The sequence below is a fragment of the Erigeron canadensis genome, chromosome 4 (genome assembly GCF_010389155.1).
Source record: "Erigeron canadensis isolate Cc75 chromosome 4, C_canadensis_v1, whole genome shotgun sequence".
Taxonomy (NCBI): Eukaryota; Viridiplantae; Streptophyta; class Magnoliopsida; order Asterales; family Asteraceae; genus Erigeron; species Erigeron canadensis.
In genome coordinates this window covers 33364753-33385584 of record NC_057764.1, presented here as the reverse complement: position 1 = coordinate 33385584, position 20832 = coordinate 33364753, and the positions used below count along the sequence as shown (strand labels likewise).

General features: G+C 35.5%; 4 protein-coding genes across 5 annotated transcripts; 3 read left to right on the top strand and 1 right to left on the bottom strand.

Moving 5' to 3' along the window:
* The first annotated feature begins 833 nt into the window (after nt 1–833).
* LOC122597443 (peroxidase N1-like) lies at nt 834–3088 on the top strand. Its single transcript, XM_043770036.1, has 3 exons — nt 834–1235; nt 1342–1504; nt 2664–3088. Exons 1-3 carry the CDS (start codon nt 834–836, stop codon nt 3086–3088), a joined length of 990 nt encoding a protein of 329 aa, XP_043625971.1.
* A 2050-nt stretch (nt 3089–5138) lies between these two features.
* On the top strand, nt 5139–7296 carry LOC122595023 (3-hydroxyacyl-[acyl-carrier-protein] dehydratase FabZ-like). Its single transcript, XM_043767303.1, has 4 exons — nt 5139–5447; nt 5531–5591; nt 6083–6227; nt 6910–7296. Exons 1-4 carry the CDS (start codon nt 5243–5245, stop codon nt 7162–7164), a joined length of 666 nt encoding a protein of 221 aa, XP_043623238.1. The 5' UTR covers nt 5139–5242; the 3' UTR covers nt 7165–7296.
* Nucleotides 7297–7544: 248 nt separating this feature from the next.
* On the bottom strand, nt 7545–8580 carry LOC122595022 (chlorophyll a-b binding protein CP24 10B, chloroplastic-like). The gene is made up of 2 exons (XM_043767302.1): nt 8298–8580; nt 7545–8211 (listed from the first exon to the last, which is right to left on the bottom strand). The coding sequence occupies exons 1-2, from the start codon at nt 8522–8524 to the stop codon at nt 7662–7664; spliced, it is 777 nt and encodes a 258-aa protein (XP_043623237.1). The 5' UTR covers nt 8525–8580; the 3' UTR covers nt 7545–7661.
* Nucleotides 8581–10200: 1620 nt separating this feature from the next.
* On the top strand, nt 10201–18906 carry LOC122595015 (probable protein phosphatase 2C 62). Of its 2 annotated transcripts, XM_043767293.1 has the most exons (10): nt 10224–10505; nt 11521–14429; nt 14843–14970; nt 15206–15272; nt 15491–15578; nt 15936–16105; nt 16456–16599; nt 16688–16816; nt 17548–17776; nt 18602–18906. In XM_043767293.1, exons 1-9 carry the CDS (start codon nt 10289–10291, stop codon nt 17725–17727), a joined length of 4032 nt encoding a protein of 1343 aa, XP_043623228.1. In that variant the 5' UTR covers nt 10224–10288; the 3' UTR covers nt 17728–17776; nt 18602–18906. The 2 variants fall into 2 exon arrangements, with proteins under 2 accessions (XP_043623229.1, XP_043623228.1); XM_043767294.1 differs by lacking the exons at nt 16456–16599; nt 16688–16816; nt 17548–17776; nt 18602–18906 and having other exon boundaries at nt 10201–10505; nt 15501–15578; nt 15936–16028.
* Nucleotides 18907–20832: the final 1926 nt, after the last annotated feature.

The following is a 20832-nucleotide window of genomic DNA, read 5'->3' as shown; positions in this document are numbered from 1 at the left end:
GATACGGATTATTTCAGATATATAAATTCATTTCCGGGGGTTTCTTTTATAAAGTATTGTAAACATGGAACCTATATATGAAAAAAAAAATAGAGGTTTCTTTCAATTCATTGATGATAGAGAATGATTGTCAATTTGTCATGATGTTGATTCTCCTGTTAGCCACCTTTAACAGCTCGGGATTAGACCATTGCAGTGCGTCCGTACGTAGCTTTTTAGTCCTAATTAACGTTGAATCTATATTCCAATCACCGGTTCGTCTGCTTTGAAGGTCACTCGATCTATGCACGATAGCAGCCGGTAATACATTTTAGGCCCGCACGTTTTGAATATACAGCCCCTGTGATATTTGTGTATATATATATATATATATCAGATCAGAATTGATTTATATTTATATAATATACACTTTACAATAATATTGCACAGAATAATTAATACTCGTAGTTGATCATGTCTTCCATTACATTAGCTGAATGTTCTGTCTTTTGACCTAGCCTCCTCTGATCTAACAAATGTCAACTTATAAACTCACCTTATTTTGCTTAATTTAACACCACTTGATACAACATGATCTCCTTCATGTTTTAATAGAATGTTATCATAACTAAATTAATTAAACCACTACTACTAGAATAATTCTTTTAACATTTTCATAAACTATATGGAATAAATAAATTTATGTCCATGGTCTGCATTCGGCATCATCCCATTTGTTTGTATAAGTAATTATTATGCTGATGTGTACATAATATACCTCTATATTTTCATTACCAAAGTGCTATAAATACCCTCAGCTCCCTACAATTATTTGAAACTTGTATAAAATTAAAATGGAGTTTTCTTCTCTAAACAAAATGTTTGCCTTGTTGGTTCTCCTTTTGGTGACACTTACCACCTTGGTATTAGGCCATGGCACGTCGGTTGGCTTTTACGGGAAAACTTGTCCTAACGTTGAATCCATAGTAAGGTCGACGGTTCAATCCGCTGTAAAGGTGAACCCCACAATGGCGCCAGGTATACTAAGGATGTTTTTCCATGACTGTTATATTCGAGGTTGTGATGCATCTTTACTAATTAACGGTTCATCAACCGAAAAGTCTGCACCACCCAACGCCTTCTTGAGAGGCTTTGAAGTTATTGATGCTGCAAAAACCAAGCTAGAAACCGCATGCCCTGGAGTGGTCTCTTGTGCCGATATTCTTGCGCTTGCTGCTCGTGACTCTGTTGTCCTGGTAAGAACTAGCTAACTTTTATTACATCTACCTAATTTGAATGTTAGACAAATAATTCTACGTTGTACATCGTTAATTAATTAATCATATTTTAAATTTCTTACAGACGGGTGGATGTAGTTGGAAGGTTCCGTTAGGGCGTAGAGATGGATTGGTTTCATTGGCAAATGATACTGCAGATTTGCCTGCATTCAATGACCCTATTGCGATCCAAATCAAAAAGTTCGCCGGTATAGGTCTAAGCACGAAAGATATGGTTACCCTTGTTGGTAAGTAGTGAAGCACATACATATAAAATTATAACTTGTACAGGCCCGGATATATGTATGTATATCTTAACCTTTTCACACTATATATATATATATACATATATATATGGTTCAGGTGAGAACTATTCACATATGAACATATCTATACTATAGAACATATCTATACTATATTATAAAGCAGATTCCTTCCAGATTTTCAATATTGAATTGAAATTTTCAATATTGATTTTAAGTACATCCCCAAAATACCCCTCTCATCTCTTCTATATTTATCTAAAATAACCATAATACCTTTTCTCTCTCCTCAAATCTCAACCAATCATCTTTTTTCTCTCTCCTCCATAAATCATTTATTCATCCGATTCATTCAAAATCTTTTATCTCAAAAATCATACGTCGATAAATTATAAAAATTGTATGAGTGTTCTTAAAATTTCATGCTCTTTCATTAGAGATGTCATTCGATATACTTTCGACGAATTTTTAAATCCGAGAGCGAAGGCCGTAGGCATTTGACTATCACACTCTCTGACCTAGCTATCACCCCCACCATCTCACCGCCGCAACGCGCGGGTACTTACTCTCGTATTATAAAGCAAATAGATTTTCAACTTTCAACTTTCAATTCAACATTTACTTTTCCAAAATGCCCCTTCTATCAATTATATATTACCAAACACCATTTCTTTCTCATCAAATCTCAACCAATCATCTTTTTTCTCTCTCATCCATAAATCATTTATCCCTCCAATTCGTTCAAAATCTTTTATCTCATAAACCGTACATCGATAAATTATAAATATTATATGGGTGTTTTTAAAATTTCTTGCTCTTTCATTAGAGATGTTATTCAACATAGTTTCGACGAATTTTTAAATTCGAGGGCGGAGCCTGTACGGCTAAGACATTTGGCTATCACACTCTATGACCTATCACCCCATCATCTCACCGCCGCAACGCACGGGTACTTCCTCTCGTGTAATATTAAGTACAACTTGATCTATTTATATATGAATGAATTTGTTCACATATAACATTTACGTATGAATATGATCAAGTTATAATTTAAAGGTTCTCATGGTTCTCACATGAACCTTTCTCCAAGCTAAAAAACATGAAGTAAGCAGTGTAACTAATTAATTAACTTGTTCATTTACAGGATCACACACAATCGGGACAGCTGCTTGTGCAGTATTTAGCTACAGGCTATACAATTTCAACAACACCAATAGACCCGACCCAGATATAAACAAAGCATTCCTACCTCAGCTACGAGCACTTTGCCCTAATGGTGGTAACCCTTTGAACCGTGTGGGTCTTGATACTGGCAGTGTTAATAGCTTTGGAAATTCCTTCTATAATAACCTGAGGTACGGGCGGGGAGTTATTGAATCTGATGCCAAGTTGTGGAGTGATCGTAGGACCAGGATATTTGTAAAAAGGTTTTTGGGAACTATGCCGCAAACTGGATCAAGATTTAACGAAGAGTTTGGAAGAGCCATGGTGAAGATGGGTAATAATAATGTGAAAACAGGGAAACAAGGTGAAATTCGTAAAGTTTGTTCCGCAATTAATCGATACTAATTAAAATTGTGATATATGCATGGTCATACGTTTGTTTTAAATTTCCGAAGGAATGTAAATTACCTTCCAAGTACATTTATTTCACATTTTCATGTTTGTTTTTGGAGTGAATTATATCAAGTTTGTTTGATCAAAAATTTGAATAATACTCGTCATATATTGTAATCCACTATAAGGAGGCCGGGTTACGCTGTTCTTTTATTACGAGTAATTGCATAGTGTGATTCATGTATCCATCCCTCATGCATTCATGCATGCATTAATAATATCGCATTGATTTTCATATGACTCGATCTCTATTAACCAGTACGTAGAGATGTTGTTTGTTGGATTAATCAATCGGGTAGTGTTCACGGGTCATGCGTTTGCGGGTCAGACAGGTCAAAGTTCTCGGGTTGACATGGAACTCCAGAATATTAATTAATTTAATTAGAGTCTTGGTAACTTGGAGTATTAATTACTCGTATAAACTATATATATAAAGTAACATGAAGTGATGACCATGCATACTGTTTGATGGAAATATAGAGATACTGTATGTTTATAAAAGAGCCAAAAATCTTACAATTAGAAAGAGTGATTTTTCTTATTTTATTTATTTAGTTATTTTTTAACAATCAATCGATATTCGATATATACATGTAACCTCGCGAAATCATGCACGTATCTTAAATTACACTGCCAGCTTTGAGGGTAGGCAAAGAGGGCTTGAGCCCAGGGCCCTAAAAAATGAGGAGCCCAGGACCATGAAACTAGTAGGCTTCAGATATTACGTTATGCTATTTTGCATAGCTGATGTAACAAAAACTTAATAAAAAATAATAACGTAGCAAAAGTTTCCTATTAATATCACTGCCAACAAAGTTTTTTCAAATCATTGACGAATAATTAATATCACTAATTACCAACATTTTTTTATACATTATGTCTTTGAGTTATATTATTCCACGTATTTTTTTTTTTTTAATATTGTAACGATTCAAAAATTATTTACTTTTGGTTATATTTTTCACAAAAAGTATTGTTATATTTTTCACAAAAAGTATTATGAAATCGTAAGGATTTGACAAGTTTATGATCGGGATTTTAAGAGTCCAATTTTTCTTCTTCTCTTAGGCCTCAAACATTTTTGGCATTTTCGGAAACGGCCCTGTTAGATTACAAGATGTAGATCACGAACTGTTAATGTTGATTCATGAAAAATACCTACAAGTAAATAGTCGAATTCACAAGACTAGTGAAAAATCCAAAGATGCATCTATTAATTGTGTTAATTCTATTTGCTTAGAAAGAGTGACAATGTAGAGGTTCGCTTTCTATCTAAGAGACTAAAAATAACTACAAATTAACCAACATAAAGTACTACAGTTATTGAATTGGTGCTTATTTGACCACGGGTTGTACTAAATGGCATGTGAGCTGTAAACTAATTTAACGCTTGGCTTAAACCTCATACAACGTTCATTCATTACTTGTGTTTGTTTGTTTAGTGGAGTGGTTAATCTTAAAATCATATCAAAAACTATTTAATTTTCAAAAGATAAATGATTTGAGATGTTTGAATATGAATCTAAATGTTTAATTATATGTTTGTTTATTTGTATACATTTTGTTGTGTTTGTTCATTAACAAAAAATAATAATGAAGATTAATATAACTTCAGGTTTACTTATTTATTTATAAACCATTCATTAAATCAAATAATTAAAATTGAGAAAATTGATGCGTACAACTAAATATCAATATAAATTCGAATTAACCAACTCATTTAAACGGGTTTACCGTTAGCTTGTCTTAGGATAGGTGTAGAAGTGTTTATTCTTGAAAGTCTTAAATTCAAGCTTTAATTAACAAGGTAGGATTTTTTTTAATTTTTTTTCTCTAAGAGTTTAAATGGAGATACGTTCATCAAATAGGCTCTTTTAACACGAACCTAATTAAAACAAGATAAAGATAATTTGTTGAAATTCACAAGTAATTCACGACTTTACAAATATGTATATGAATTCGAACTCTTTCTATTGATCTATTCATGCCATTTTCACTTGCAAAGTTCCAAGCTGAATACCCTGCCCAACTAATCAGTAATCACCATCTTCCCTTTAAACACAAAAACACATTCCTCTTACCATAATAAATCCTATCGCATCTCCAATGGCTTCCATACCTCTCTTCCAAATCAACTCTCTTTCCCCTCTCTCTAACCGGAGCCCCAAACCCGTATCCACCATCTCTTTCAATCCATTCTCACTTCAAACATCCCAATTAAATATTACTAACAAACATAATTCCATTATTACAAAATCTTCTTCTTCTTCTCCAAGTGATAGCTCAAATAATGAAACCCCAATTGAACTAAGTACACCATTTTCCATTTCTCATTAAAAAGTTTCAAACTTTATTTCAATCAATTTATTCTTTTTAATCAAATGTTTCTTTCAGGGTTTCCTGCCTTTCCAACTGTTATTGATATCAATCAAATTCGCAGTTTTTTGCCTCACAGGTTTGTAACTATCTAATTCTTAATCTGTTTTTTATTTTTTATTTTTTTTATTTAACGTTATTTATTAAAAAGTAATTATCTTTGTTGTACCATTGTGTAAATATTGGTCACTTGTATGTATGACATGACATAATGACATAATGTAGTTTGTGAATCTGTGATAGTGATGTGAGGATTCCCTTAACCTTAGTAATGCTTGAAAAATCGAAGCTTGCGTTTTTAGTGAGCCCGTATTGTGTCAAATCACCCTCGTAAGCTAAATATATCTTGGTCAAGAAGACTATGGCATCCTTTTTGGATTTTGAGTTAGACGATGGTTAAAAAACAAGTTTTAAAAGTACTTAAGCTGTCAAGTAATGGACGGAAATGAAAAGCACGTTGAATTGTGACTTTGTGAGCTGTGTTGGTAGGAAGTTTGAGTTTTTGCTTAATTTTTGACTTAGGGTTTTTCTGAGGTTTGTGGTTTCATATATCGTTTTGACGTTTTGTAGGTTTCCATTTCTTTTGGTGGATAGAGTGATTGAGCATAATCCAGGTGTTTCAGCAGTTGGGATCAAGAATGTGACTATTAACGATAACTTTTTTCCAGGCCATTTTCCGGAGAGGCCAATTATGCCCGGTGTACTCATGGTTGAGGTAAATACTTATGTCATCATCATTTTTTGTGTTTTGTAGTTATATTCATAATTTGAGTGATATTCTTTTGCAAATGCATTTCTTAGTGATTCTAGTTTGTGATCTATGAGAGTTTTGGTATCGTGTGTGTGTAACTAGTCATGTATTGAAATCTAAAGTTACTTTCTTTGCTCTCACCTACATTTGCTTCTCAAGATCGCTTGTTTAGATCATTTTATGTACCATTACTTAAATATCAGAATTTATCAAATACTTGAACAACTGATTTTCTAATTGATACAGCTGATCAAATTCTGATTACTCAACATAGGACAGTCCCCTGAAAGCCTAAAACGCTAAAAGTGATAACCACGGAAGTGAAGTTTAATTTAAAATAGCTCCAATCTGTAAGCAGTCTTTAATAGGCCCTGTGGTGAGTAGAGAAGATTTTGAAATTTAGCGTGTTCGAAATTTGTAATGCGCTTGTTAGGAAATTTTCCAAATTTTGTTGGGTATATTTATTTTGAGAATGCAGCAGCAGAACATGCCAAGGAAGCATCCAAATTGTCTTATTTGCATCTTCATGTCTATAATGAGATGACTTTCTTTGATTAATGCCTAGAATTTTACTTTCGAAGCCCTTGAAATGATTTGAAAGTTAAGTTGATTTTGTTTTCAAGAGATTATCTTCTTTCGAGTTCAGGCAATGGCACAAGTTGGTGGTTTGGTAATGCTGCAGCCGGAAGTGAGCGACTTAGGTAACAATTTTTTCTTTGCCGGAATTGACAAGGTGAGGTTCAGAAAGCCGGTGGTTGCTGGAGACACTTTAGTAATGAGAATGACACTAATCAAACTTCAAAAACGCTTTGGAATCGCAAAGATGGAGGGAAAAGCATACGTTGGAGGTGAGGTCGTTTGTGAAGGTGAATTTTTGATGGCTATGGGTAGCAGTGAGTAATATATTGGCAATCCATGGTTTACTAGCTTAAAGCTTGTATGTTTTTCTGTTCTTTTTTTCTACCTATATTAACTGAAGCACTCTAATTATAACCTTATTTGATTAGTTTAATGAGCCAATTCTTTTTGTGCCCTTGGTTTTTAGAGTATTTTTTTGGTTTTTAATGCTTTTTTTTCGTTGTTGTCAAGAGGTGGTAAGATGGGCAGATCGGGCCGGATGGGTAACAGATTGAAAATGCTGAAACAGATCAAATATAAGAGGTTGTATTGTATGCATTGAATACAGATTTGGTGACTTTCAACCTTTTGAATCCATTCACGATTCATGGCCGAAATTGGCCTTTTAATTTAGATCACAACCAAAACTCAACCATATATAACTAAACTAGAAAAATGGATGTCATTGATTTAACTTCATGCTTTCATGAGATTTCTCTAGATAAATTTACATATTAATTGAATACATGGAAGCTTAATAGCACAATCCATTTTTTTCCCTTACAAACCAAGAGCTCCCAATGGTGTTTTCCCTTGTCCTGCCTCAAAGTAGAAAATTAGCATAGCAACCATAGCAAGTCTTGCATGTTTAATCTCAGCCAACTTCAATCTGTCAAGCTTGTCGGTATCTGGGATGTAAACTCCATTCTGGATAGTACCCGCAAAGCTCAATGGGTCAAAGAACTTGCCACCCGGGTAACCTTGTTCGCCGGTGTAATTAGTGAAGTTTTCAGCAGTTTTGGACCATGGGGTGGCCCATTCGACTGATTGTGATTCTGGGTTGAAGAAGTCGACCCATCTCTTGCTCTCAACCCAACCCATGAGAAGGAGTTGGGTGCCCAAGAGTGTTCCAAAGGAGAAGGGGGCAATGGCACCAGGGTCAGCTCCAGCCTCAAACCATGGGATCCCACTCCATGCCTGGCCTACAAAGATACCAAGGACTGCAGCCATTGCCCACCGTCCGTGAATGAGCTCAGCTTCTCTGTACCATTTTAGGAATGCTGGGTCCTTGCCTAGGCCCAACGGGTCAAACCCAAAGTCACCTGGGAGCCTGTTTTCAGCCAGTCAGAAGTAGAATATCAGTGAAACATAATTTAAAAACCAGAATGTTCAAAATTTCAAAGGATAAAGACTTACGAGCCATCAAGCCACTCTGGGTCGAGCAAATTACCACCACCTTTAACCGCTGGGATCCAAGATTTCTTGGGAGCAACTGCAGCAGCAATAACGAGCCGCCTAGGGGCTGATACTGTGCCATTAATGGTAGCACCAGTTGGTGCAGACAAGGTGTGGCTCCTCTTGCCACCAGTCAAGAACGGTGATCCAAGCCCATTTAACACTGCAGTAGATGTAGCAGCTGCCATTTAATAAATATTTATATTATGCTGCTGTGCTTGTGTTTTTTGTTGATACTGAATATGGAAATAGAAGAGAATGGAAGGTAGATTATATGGGTGGGCATGAAATCAAAAGAGATATGTGAATGGAGCCAGCTAGGATAAATGAAATCTACAAGTCACTCTTGGATAGGATTCTAGCCAATGAGATGGTGATATCCATCTCCAAAACCATGATCTCAAGTTCAGGTGGTGCCCACTTCTTATAAGTCCTTTGTGGTCTCCAATTGTTGGCCTCAAGTTTTTAACATACTATTTTTCTTTTTAGTTGTAATTATTTTCTTTTGTAGTATATATGCATTCTCAATGTATGATACAATGATTCGGGTGTTACTTATTTACTTTTTAGAATGATTATTACATTTACCCTTTATAAGAATAACCGGTTAAAGACAATATTAAGACCCATAATTTGTGGAAGACGATATTGGGTGATACATGCTTACTTTTTTTCTTGATAATAAGCCTCAAATTGTATTAAACAAGACAACTACAAAGGATGCATATTATAGTAGAACCCAAAATGAAGAACTTAACTCAGACATAGTTCATACATTAAGCAGCCGGTAAATTGAGGAAACCCTTTTCAATAACTAGTAATCAGGAATGACCTTTCTAAAGGATTTGGTAGAAAAACACTATAACAGTAGTAGATTTATCACCTTCGGCATGACGGTCTACATAAGTCATCTACAAGACACCCACACTAGACATTCTTCCTTATACTAAATGACACAAAGCCAAATGGTGTCCCTATTACCATCCCACAAGTTGCTCTAATATGGTTAGGTCGATCATGACACCAATACATGATAGAGTTGTATTGGCAAAGACTCACGCGACCTTCATTCACACTTCGTCTTAATTTTATAGCCTAAAAAGGCAGGACAAGGCTTATTACATAGATGATAGGGTGTCATATTTGCCATTAAAGATGAATTATAGACTTACTCATTAACTACACTAGGTGTTTCTCAATCACCCCATGCAAAAATGACAAGAAAATTGATTAATGCAAAACAACAAAAGCAATTAAACTATTTGGTAAAATAGATTAATTAACATATACTAATGATACAACAAATTAAGTTAAACTCTATGTGTGACAAAATACCATTATATATTCAAGTTCAATATTTTTTTGAATGCGTGGATCATTTCTTCGCAATAGTGGATTTAGCTTACGTTATCTTAATCGGGTCCGCGTTAGAGAGCCTTCACCCTCAATACCTAGTAGGAGGAGAAACCTCCAACTAAACCGCTCGAAGGCACGACATTTAATTGGGATAAAACCTTACCCCTTTTGCAGGACTCAAACCTGCTTCACTCTCATTAAAGAACTTTATTTGTGAAATTCCTTCGAGTTTATTAATAATCGAAGACCTTCTGCTTAGATCCAAGCCTTATTAACTTAACAATCAGAGCCTTGTTTTTTTTTTTTTTTTCCCTTCAAATGCAAGCCTGTTTATTAACTTAACAAACAATGTCGATATATCAAAAGAATTTACAAAAGATAACAAAAATGAAATAAAATTAGGATATGAAGGTTGATTGGCTGTCGTTAAAGTGGGACCCAACTACTCTAACCGCGAAAAATAAATCCACAATCTTCCCAGACGCTTTTTCTGAAACCACTAGTGATCATCTTCTTCTTTAATTTGTTTGTATACAACACAATCATCAAAAACCAGACAGACATGAACACATTATTAAGTTAATTTTAATAGAGATATGTCTGGTTATAATAATCAATGCTGTTCATATTTATTAAACCAACAATCTTTTTCTCTTTTTACACAATTCAACACACCTCTTAAACCTTCTCTTACAACTACTTTCCGCCCAGTTTTTACATTTCATAACTGTTTCAGAAAGAGGCCGAGATGCCGGACATTGTATAATTCTCCGCCTCGTTCGTCGTCTGATGTAGTTCTCATTGCAACCACTGGTACATTGTCAATTTTAACTGTTGTTATCTTTATGCATTTTATTCACAAAATTCCCTTAAAAACAAAATATGGCCATATATTGCCACTTAAGGTTTAATTTCAGTTAAAGATGCCCTAGAGTTTGATCCAAGCCAACTTTTAGTGGCCCCTGCCCTTAAATTTAGACACTTCAAAAAATAGGTTGGTATATTAAAGAATTTGTTTGACAGACCAGGTTCCTTCTTGGGGCTGTTGGGGATTGGACTCATTATAATTACGAATGCATTCGTCTCCATGACTAACTATAGGCTACATGCTAGAGACTAATGTACTATAGTTTAAAAAGGCTTAAGGTGCGTTTAGTTACGGAATTTTTTTTCCAAGTTTTTCATTTCTAATTTTCTAGAAAATGGAGGTGTTTTCCATCTCTAGAAAACAATGAAATTTTTAGAAACGCGTTCAAAACTAGAAAATGTTATTTTCATTTTGCATATTAGAAAACATGTTCTAATATACTTTATTAAGTGGGGGTTGGGGTGGGGGCGAGGGGTGATGGAGGGCGGGGGGCCGGGGCGTAGGGAGAGAGTTAATATAGTTTGAGGTTTCTAACATTTAGAAAATGGAAAATGAGAAGCGGAAAACAATAAAAAAGTGTTTTCTAATTTTCTATGGAAAACAATGTTTTCTGTTTTCTTGGAAAACTTTTTTTGGAAAACTATGATTTGATCGCGTTTTCTATTTTCCATGTTTTCTTGGAAAACAAGGCGTGTTTTTTTCAACTAAACGCCCCCTTAAGTTCCTGTTTGGTTAAGCTTTAGTTTAATCTCCATTACTTTGAACTTGCAAGGTAGTTATTAGATGTTCTTTTTTTAGTGTTTGAATTGATTGACTAAACACAATGAAAGCATAGTATTTTGAATATTCTTTTAGCCAATATAGAACTAACAATCTTTGTTGAATGTTCACTTTAAGTTATAGAAATCGATTTGGTGTCTATTAACATGTTTTTACATGCTATTTAATGTTTATTGGCAGAACATCGTGACGGCAGTTTAGTGTTCCACTTTGGGGATGCTAGTGAAGTGGTGAAAAATGATGATGTTGTGGAAGAAGTTGAGAGCCTAAGTGAACAAGATGGTAAGTTTTTGAAGGTATTAGATGGAGATAACGAGATACAGACGGTTGAGGCAGATGATGGAATTAGGAATGCAGATATTGATAGTGATGTTGATGGAAAGGAGACTAATATCATTAATGATTTGAAGGAAGAAGAAGCTCTTTCATTACCACTCGATGAAATTGATTGTACTTCTCAGCTTGAAGGTGCTGAGAGTTCAAACTCAACTCTCTCTCTTCTTAATGATGGTCAAAACAAAGACACGAATGAAGAATCTGAAGAAACACTTTTAAAAAATAGTGATTCTGAAAATGAAGACCTATCAGTTTCTGTTAAGCTTGAAACTGAGGGGGATTCCGACAAGGTGAGAATTGAAAATAGTAACACAAGTGATCCAGAAGATTTAGTGGCTGCTACAATGCCTGCACCCATGCATAATCCAGATGTTGAATTGACAGTTGCTGAAAATGAAGATGTTGAAAAAGAATTGAAAGATAAGTTCATAAATGACAGCACCCTCATAAACGAAATGCTACCATCTTATACGTTAGATGTTGAATTAACAGTTGCTGAAGATGAAGATGTTGAAGAAGAATCAAAAGATAATTTCATAAATGACAGCACCCTTAAAAACGAAATGCTACCATCTGATACGTTAAATATTGAATTGACAGTTGCTGCAAGTGAGGATGTGGTAGAAGAGCTGAAAGACATGAACATAAATGAGGGCACTTTTAGAGATGAGATACGACCATCTGATACATTAGATGTTGAATTGACAGCTGCTACAAGTAAAGATGCCGAGGAAGAGTTCAAAATTTTAAACATAAATGGCGGCATTCTTATGGATGAGATGCTACCACCTGATACATCAGATGTTGAATTGACTGTTTCTGCTAGTGAAGATATTGAGGAAGAGTTGAAAGATACGAAAATCAATGAGGGAATTCTTATAGATGAGATGCCACCATCTGATACATTATCTGATATGTCAGATGTTGAATTGATGGTGTCTGCAAGTGAGGATGTTGAAGAAGGGTTGAAAGATCCGAACATAAATGAGAGCACTCTGATAGATGAGACTCCACCATCCACTACATTAGATGTTGATTTGATGGTTGCTGCAAGTGTGGAAGTTGAGGAAGAGTTGGAAAATAAGAACATAAGTGAGAGCACTCTGATGGACGAGATGCCACCTTCTGATACCTTAGATGTACAATCGACCGTTGCTGCAAGTGAGGATGCCGAGGAAGAGTTGAAAAATACGAACATTAATGAGGGCTTTATTGTAGACGAGATGACACCATCCGAGACGTCAGAAGTTGAATTGACGGTTGCCACACTTGAAGATATGGGGGAAGAGTTAAAAGATACAAACGCGTGTGAGAGCACTCTTTCAGACGAGATGCCACCATCTGATACATTAGATGTTGAGCTGACTGTTGCTACAAGTGTTGATGATGTGAATGAACTGAAAGATACAAACAAAAAGGACAACACTCTTATGGACAAGATACCACCTTCTGATACGTTAGATGTTGATTTGATGGTTGCTGCAACTGAAGATGTGGAGGAAGGGGTGAAAGGTACGAATACTCTTATAGACAAGTTGCTACCATCTGATACATTAGATGTTGAACTGACGGGCGATGCAAGTGTAGATGATGTGGAAGAATTTAAAAATACAAACATAAATGAGAGCAGTCTTACAGATGAGATACTACCATCTGATACGTCAGATGCTAAAGTGACGGTTGCTGCAAATGAGGATGTGAAGGAAGAGTTGATAGATGAGATGTCATCATCTGATCTGTTACTAATTGAACCAACTTTAATTGAGGTAAGACAGATCCAAATACATGTCAATGTTGAGGAAAAAACCATGGATATTTCAAGTGCTGAATCTGTGGATGTTCAGGATCAGACTATGGAAGATGAGCTGCAAGAGGTAAGCACTATAAACAAGGAGAACAGTATTTCTACTGTGCCTTTTTCTAATATAGAAGAGGCAGAACCTGTTTTAGAAGAGGCAGAACCTGTTTTAGATATTAAACTTAAGGAGACTAAGGCTCAAGACTCAGATGATATATCTTTAAAAGCCAATGAAGAAAGTGAAGATCCATCAGTTTCTGTGAAGCTTGAAATCATGCAAGGTTCACAAATTGAAGTCATGGATGTTTCACATCCATATGCGGATGATAAGTTTCACATTGTGGAAACCGGGAACACTAATGAGGGTGATATGGAAGATTTACTGCCTCCTATCATGCATATCCCAGATGCAAAACAAACGGATGCTGCAAATGAGGATACGGACATAGATGAGGCCATTCTCATAGACGGACTTCTACCATCCGATGAATTGGGAGCTGAACCAACTTCGAAGGAGGTAAGCCAGCTTGAGTCTTCCCAAGGCATGCTTGAGGCCACTATGGAAGTATCGACTACTAAAATCATGGATGTTGAGGATCAGGCTGTTGAAAATGAGTTGCCAGAATTGAGCAGTGATAACTGGGCTGAGAATGATATTGCAAATACGATGCCTGCAGAACCAACTCTAGCAGAGGAGGTAAGTGAGCCTAATTCAACCCCTGTTGAACTCAAGCCTACGATGCAACTTTCAGACATTGAAGTTCAGGATGCTATAGGTCAGAATACAGATGATGCTATGTCACTAGCCATCAATGCCTATGCAGGTGACAGTTACATCAACAATGCAGAGCAGTCATCCCATCAATTAGAATTTCAACCAGTTGAAGATGTGGAAGTAAATCACAGCATCTTGGAACAATCTCTTGAATATGATTCACTTGAAACCTCAATTCTGGTTAGACTTCAGTTCCTTTTTATTCGAAGAAAAGTGGCAAAAAGTGTTCATGTGGATATATAACAACTGAATGTTATGAAAGTGTTACATGCACTATTTCATACTCTTAGCTAACCATGATATCTTACAACGAATGCTTAAGTATATATGTCTAGTTGCATACAATGCATTTCTTAGATATATTATTGATAACATACTATAATAGAAGCCAGATGTATTTAATCAGATGAAACTAAAATTTTCAGAAATTAAGTTTACTTTTAAACATCTTTTAATTTACCCATGTGGCCATGTGTCTATCATACCATTCCAAGTTTTATGCCATTTCTCGCTGCTAAAACATTTACTAGACTGGAGTATTAGCTTGTAGTTTTTAGAACCAGCTGATTAGTTTCTTTCTTAAAAATCTTTAGCTCATGGAAGGTGCCACTGACCCACTATTGGAAGTAGAAAAAAATGAGGACAACATAAGTAGCATTGAACTTGTTGAAGCATCAGCAGATACTACCTTGCTGTTAGAGGCTGAAACTGGAGTAATAAGGTACATGTGGATCTTTCAGTTCTTACATACCAGTTCAAATTTAAGTTCTTTTATAGGGCAGACAGGGGAACACTAACAAGTTTCTGCTGAAACTTAAGATGTCTAGGTCCTTAAAGTACCTCCCCTATTTTATTACTCATCTTTTTCCCCATCAAAGTATCATTTATGTACCAAGTATTTCTGCTGGTAGAATGTTGGATCCAACTAAGTTTCTGATGTTTGCATGACTTATCAGGGAGGATATTTATATCACGGGTGATTTCCTGTCATCGGGTGCAGCTTTGTTGGAGGATCCATCGAAGGTAGTATTTCTTACCTAACAGTCTACAGTAGTTCAGCATAGATATCATTTATTTAGATGGGAGGAAGTAAAAGTTACTAGAACAGAATTTCATGTTTATACATAATGACTTTTTTATTTTTCTTTAGTTTTAATTTTTAAATATACTGGATACCTAATTTTTACTTCTGGCAATGAAAACTAACCATGTGGATTAGTAATTAGAATTAATAATTCCAGGCATTGACAGGTGGAGATGATGCCTTTTTTGTGGCTGGAGGTAAATGGCTAGGGGTGGCTAATGGAGTCAACCAGTGGTCATTTGAAGGTTGTTCTCTATGCCATATAAAAATATCATTTCTGAAAATCATTATATGTTGTCCTTTAAGATCACTATATGCATGCCCAGTTTTTCAAATTATATTCAGAAATATTTTAAAAATAGGTCACGACTGATCATGAGAAACATTTACATATGTTAACTGATACAGGCCATTTTTCTTTTTCTTTTATTTCTCTAGAGAGAGTTGTCGTGATGATGATTTCAGTTCTCTCATGAACCCCCTAACTAATTGAGATTTGGGGTTTATGGGTTGTACTAGTCGTTTCATTGTTTTCCGTGGAACATTAGTGCCCAAGTGCAAAACCATACCAGTTATTTTCTTTTCTCTCTTCTGAAATGCAGGTACTGATCCAGGAGTTTTTGCCGAAGAGCTCATGAGGACTTGTGAAGAGATTATCTTGGATAACAGCAGTATTCCAATGACTAACCCTGTTGAACTTCTATGTAAAGGTGTCAAAGAAACAAATATGTCAGGTTCCTCCAACGTTTTGATTGCAAACTTCGATGGTCAGGTTTGTAATTGTGATGATAAATGATTAACACTTCATGCAATCTGGAATGGTATTTTTCTGGTAGAGCAGATATTCTGACATGAAAGTCTAGAAAATCTTTAAAACTAATCTTGCAAGGGCTAGATAGTATTTCAAATATCTGGATGTCTTATATATAGTGTCAAAACTTTATTTGCTATACTTATAAATATGTGTGGTAGTATTATTCCTGTTACTTGTTTCTGTTCGTCATAAACAAAGTGTTGTAACATCTGACTCTACATACAAAGCAATAGAAGTGGATGCTTTTAGCAAAATTCTTAAAGAATCCTGACATTTCTAGTTTTCTACTGATGTTCAATTTTTGACAGGCTCTGCATGTGGCTAATATTGGAGACACGGGATTTTTGATTATAAGACATGGTACTATTTATAAGAAGTCTTCTCCATTGCTTCACGAGTTCCATTTTGCATTGCAAGTCGAAGACTGTGATGATCCCCTGCAACTGGTTGAGGTATGCCCATTAACACCAGCACTAAGTTATTTGGGATATAGCCTTTATTATGCGAGCTGTGTAATACTTGGATGCAAATATATCTCAGGAACACACAATTGAACTAGAAGAGGGTGACTTAGTTGTATCTGCTACAGATGGGCTCTTTGATAATCTATATGAGCGGGAAATAGCTACGATCGTCTCGAAGTCAATTCAAGCTGGGATGAAACCAGAGGTGAATCATTATGTCTTTTCTTACATGTTATACAAGTTAGATACATAATTATAATTATCAGCGGATTATAACTAGCTAGGTTATACGATGAGTTTGAACTCGTCTTGCGTAGAATTAACATTTTTGGGTAGATCTAGTGTTTGCTAAAACCACAAAAAATTCATTTCATTTATCCTGATTCTTTCCAAATTGTATCAAGTATTTAAAAAAGAATTAGTATTTGATCAACCAGCTTATGATAATTAGTGGATTGGGCAGAGACACCCTTTAGTAAAAAGGGTCATGAAGATATGACTGACTTATGATAATAGGTACTACCGTACTACTCCCTTTCTTCCAAAAAAATCCAGCATTAGTAGGCACTTATTTTGGTAGAATGAAATATATATTTTTTTAATACCTCTCTTTAAGACCAAGTTTAGAAAGCTTGTGGACCACAGTTAATTTTATTAACAGATAGGTAGGTTTCCAACAGAATATTTCTAGAAAAATGTGAAAGTGTACATTTTCGAAACCCATTATAGAAAGTGAATTAATCGTCAAAACTTCATGTTAAGCTTGAAGACATATTGACACCTGAAAACGATGTTGCTCAAAAATCATACAAGCTTTGTTCTTGTTCTACATACAGCACCATAGACTTCCTCATTAATGTACTTTGATTGGTACCGTACTCATTATGCGGTGCTCTTTGTAACTATGAAATCATGCTTTCTGTTCTTTACTGTCAGGAAATTGCTAACTTATTGGCCACAAGAGCGCAAGAGGTTGGGAGGTCTGTGTTGGTAAGAAGTCCATTCTCAGATGCTGCTCAGGCAGCTGGATACACAGGATATGCTGGAGGAAAGCCCGACAATGTAGCAGTTATTGTGTCTTTGGTTGAAAAAAGATCTATCCTTGGTACAGAGTAATCTTACCTGGCTGATCACAACAGAATCTCCGATCCACTTCATAAATACAGTTAAGATACAATCTCTGCTCGTTCACTCTCTTACCATTTCAGTAAATTCTGGTGGCAAAGTGGGTGGGTTGCAGGTCAGTCATGGGTCAACACATGTAACTTCTAGGTACATGTCATGATATGTTGACCCAGCGCGCTTTTTGTCCATAAATTTTTACCATATATAGATCATTAGTGTGCAAAGTATGATTATCAGACTTCATTCACCAATGATGAGTGCTTTCTTTTAGGCTTTTCTAAAAACATATAGGAGTTTTTAGGCATTAAGATTTTTTTTTTTTTTCAAAGGATAGGCATTAAGCTATGCTTTTAGCAAATCTTATCCATCTTCTTCGAAGCAAAACTGTTTATTCGCCCATATGACATGATTAGACATATCCCAAATCGATCCCTGTACAAATATACGGGTCGAAATTGCTGCCATCTCTAATTCTGATTGACATTTGTGAGATGATTAGGACTTTTTGGTCAAATGTGATAGTTATACTCCCCCTTGACTCTTTGAGTACGGTGGTAAAATGGGCGAGTTGGAGAAGGGTTCAAAACACATCTTATATATATACAACTATACAAGGCCAAAATGGTTCAGGTCCAGTTGGGTATACACTTCAGGTGTTGGATCCTTCTCACAAATTTCCTTCTAAGCAAAAGTTTTATCTGACATGTTTGACCCATTGTAGGTAAAAGATTACCTAAATTGTCCTTATTGTTCAGACTAGAGGGCCAAAGTTATATCTAGTTTGGATCCAATTCTACACATAATAATGATGTTTTCCTCAATATGTGTGCTTTCTTAGTCTAAGATCTATGATCAAATATTGCAGGTTAAAACACAAAAAGGGTCCACATTTGGTCCAAGGGAGAAGCCTGTGACGATAATTAGCAACACGCCAACACCCTTTCAAATTGAAATGTTTATGTTCTGCTAGTAAATTAGTGTTCAGCAGGAATTATATCATGCCAAAAGTTTGAACCCATGACGCCGTCATTATGTATATAATGTTGTACTGGTGGATCACATGATTTAAACATTGTTTATCATTTTATGAGGTACTTGTAATTGTATATACATAGTGGTTTTAAATAAATTAGCATTTCAAATACCATCAATGGATAAAGGTTAATGTCATATTGGTGTCGAATGAAGTAGATGTTTATGCCAATCTAAGTTATTTTCCAGCCTAGAAATGGATTTGGTATATAGAGGTGTTTCAGTTTTTTCTACGAGTTTGAACACTCTCGAGTCTTTAGATATCTATTAGTATCTTTAAATAGAGTTCACTGAAATGTAATGTAAGCAAGATTCGCTTTCAGTGCACATATAGTCCTATTTAGTATCCTTATGTTTGTTGGTTCCAAAGCCACCTTGTTCGTAACACACTTGAGACATTTTTTCCTTTCTCGAGTGTCAGTATCCACAAGTAACGTTGTGAGCATGGAACAAACGTCATAATTTGACATGTCTTTGCTTATCCTAACAGCACATTGCGATAAACTACGTTTGTACTTGCTATATGTGTGTGTGCGCGCGCGTGTGCGTGTGTGTGCTTATGGGTGTGTCATGTGTGTGCGTGTGTGGCTTCATCATTGAATAAATGCCATTAATTGCACTTTAAGTGTTCAAAAATCCTTATATTACATAAAGTATTGCCTTATTCATGAGCAACTTAACATTTTATAAACAAGATAAACGGGATAAATAATTTAGATGCTAGATACATTCAGATGTTCGTCGATGAAAACTGCCAACGAATAAATGTTGATGATCTTTTACTACTACACTTTTGGGCTGTCTTAAACTCATCAAACTTAGAGGAATCCTTTTCAGGTATATCAAATGGCCGGTAGAATGATCATTTGATCCCATGACAGAGTTGACAGACAGTTAACAGGTCTTTTTAGTAAGCATCGGTCCTATATTTTGTATCTTTATATGTGTTTTGGGTTTGGGCAGCATGCATGATCTGGTTCTAGCCTTTGGCATGCACTAGACTTTAATTTGCTGATCTCATCCCAACATTGCATGCTTCTTGACAGCCGTACTAGTATTTAATTTTTTTTTTTGGAAGAATAGTGTACTCATCTTAAATTTGATTTATAAATATATTTTTTTAAACGGCCAACAAATAAAGCCCGACAACATGGGGTAACCCAGTGGAGAAAGGAGACCCATACTATACGCCCACGAACTTAGACAACATTAGGTAGCCCATACTCACCATGTAGGTTTGAACCCCTGACCTCATAAGTAAAACCTGAATTACATAATACCCTATCCGTGGGTCACTGGTGATTAATACATATATGGATGACCAAATTGGCAATTGTTAGTATGTGAAATTAATGACCAATTAACTAAGAGATGCCAGTTCATTGCCATCATCCCATGATGCACAAATCGTAAAAACATAAATAAATGATACTATGACTTCTAGATATAGAGTGACGGCCTTCACAACAAAAAAACAAGACTGAGAGGCCGAAATAACTTCTAAAAGAAAATTGACTAAACGTTGACAGAATGTTTGGTACACAAATTTTAACGTTCCATCGATGTTAACCATGGAGTCAACACGCTTTCGTTTTCAACTTATTAATCTTTTGTATATATCCTTTGATCGAGCTTCTCGCCTTGTTTCTACTCCCTTATTGTCCTATTATTTTAGGGTAACGGAGGAACCCTAGCCCCGGTACCACAATTGGATACCCATCGACCATTGACCCGCCCCGTATGAGCCATATGATATCGATAAAATACATGAATATTCTAAATGGGTTAATGATCCACTACTTTTTTTAAGTCATACACCACTAATTATGTTTTAGGATGTTATACAATACAATAATGTAAACACGTTTGATGGTGTACAGTTAAAAAGATGATATATGGTTGAAATAGTCAATCTGCTTCCTTTTCCATCTATAAATACTATTTCTTTATGTCCAAACGTGTGCATAGCGGCAAAGTGTCAAGTATATATATATAATCCCTCCATTCTTAAATACATAAAACAATAAATAACTTCATGCAAAAAGCACAAATAACCATAATCCC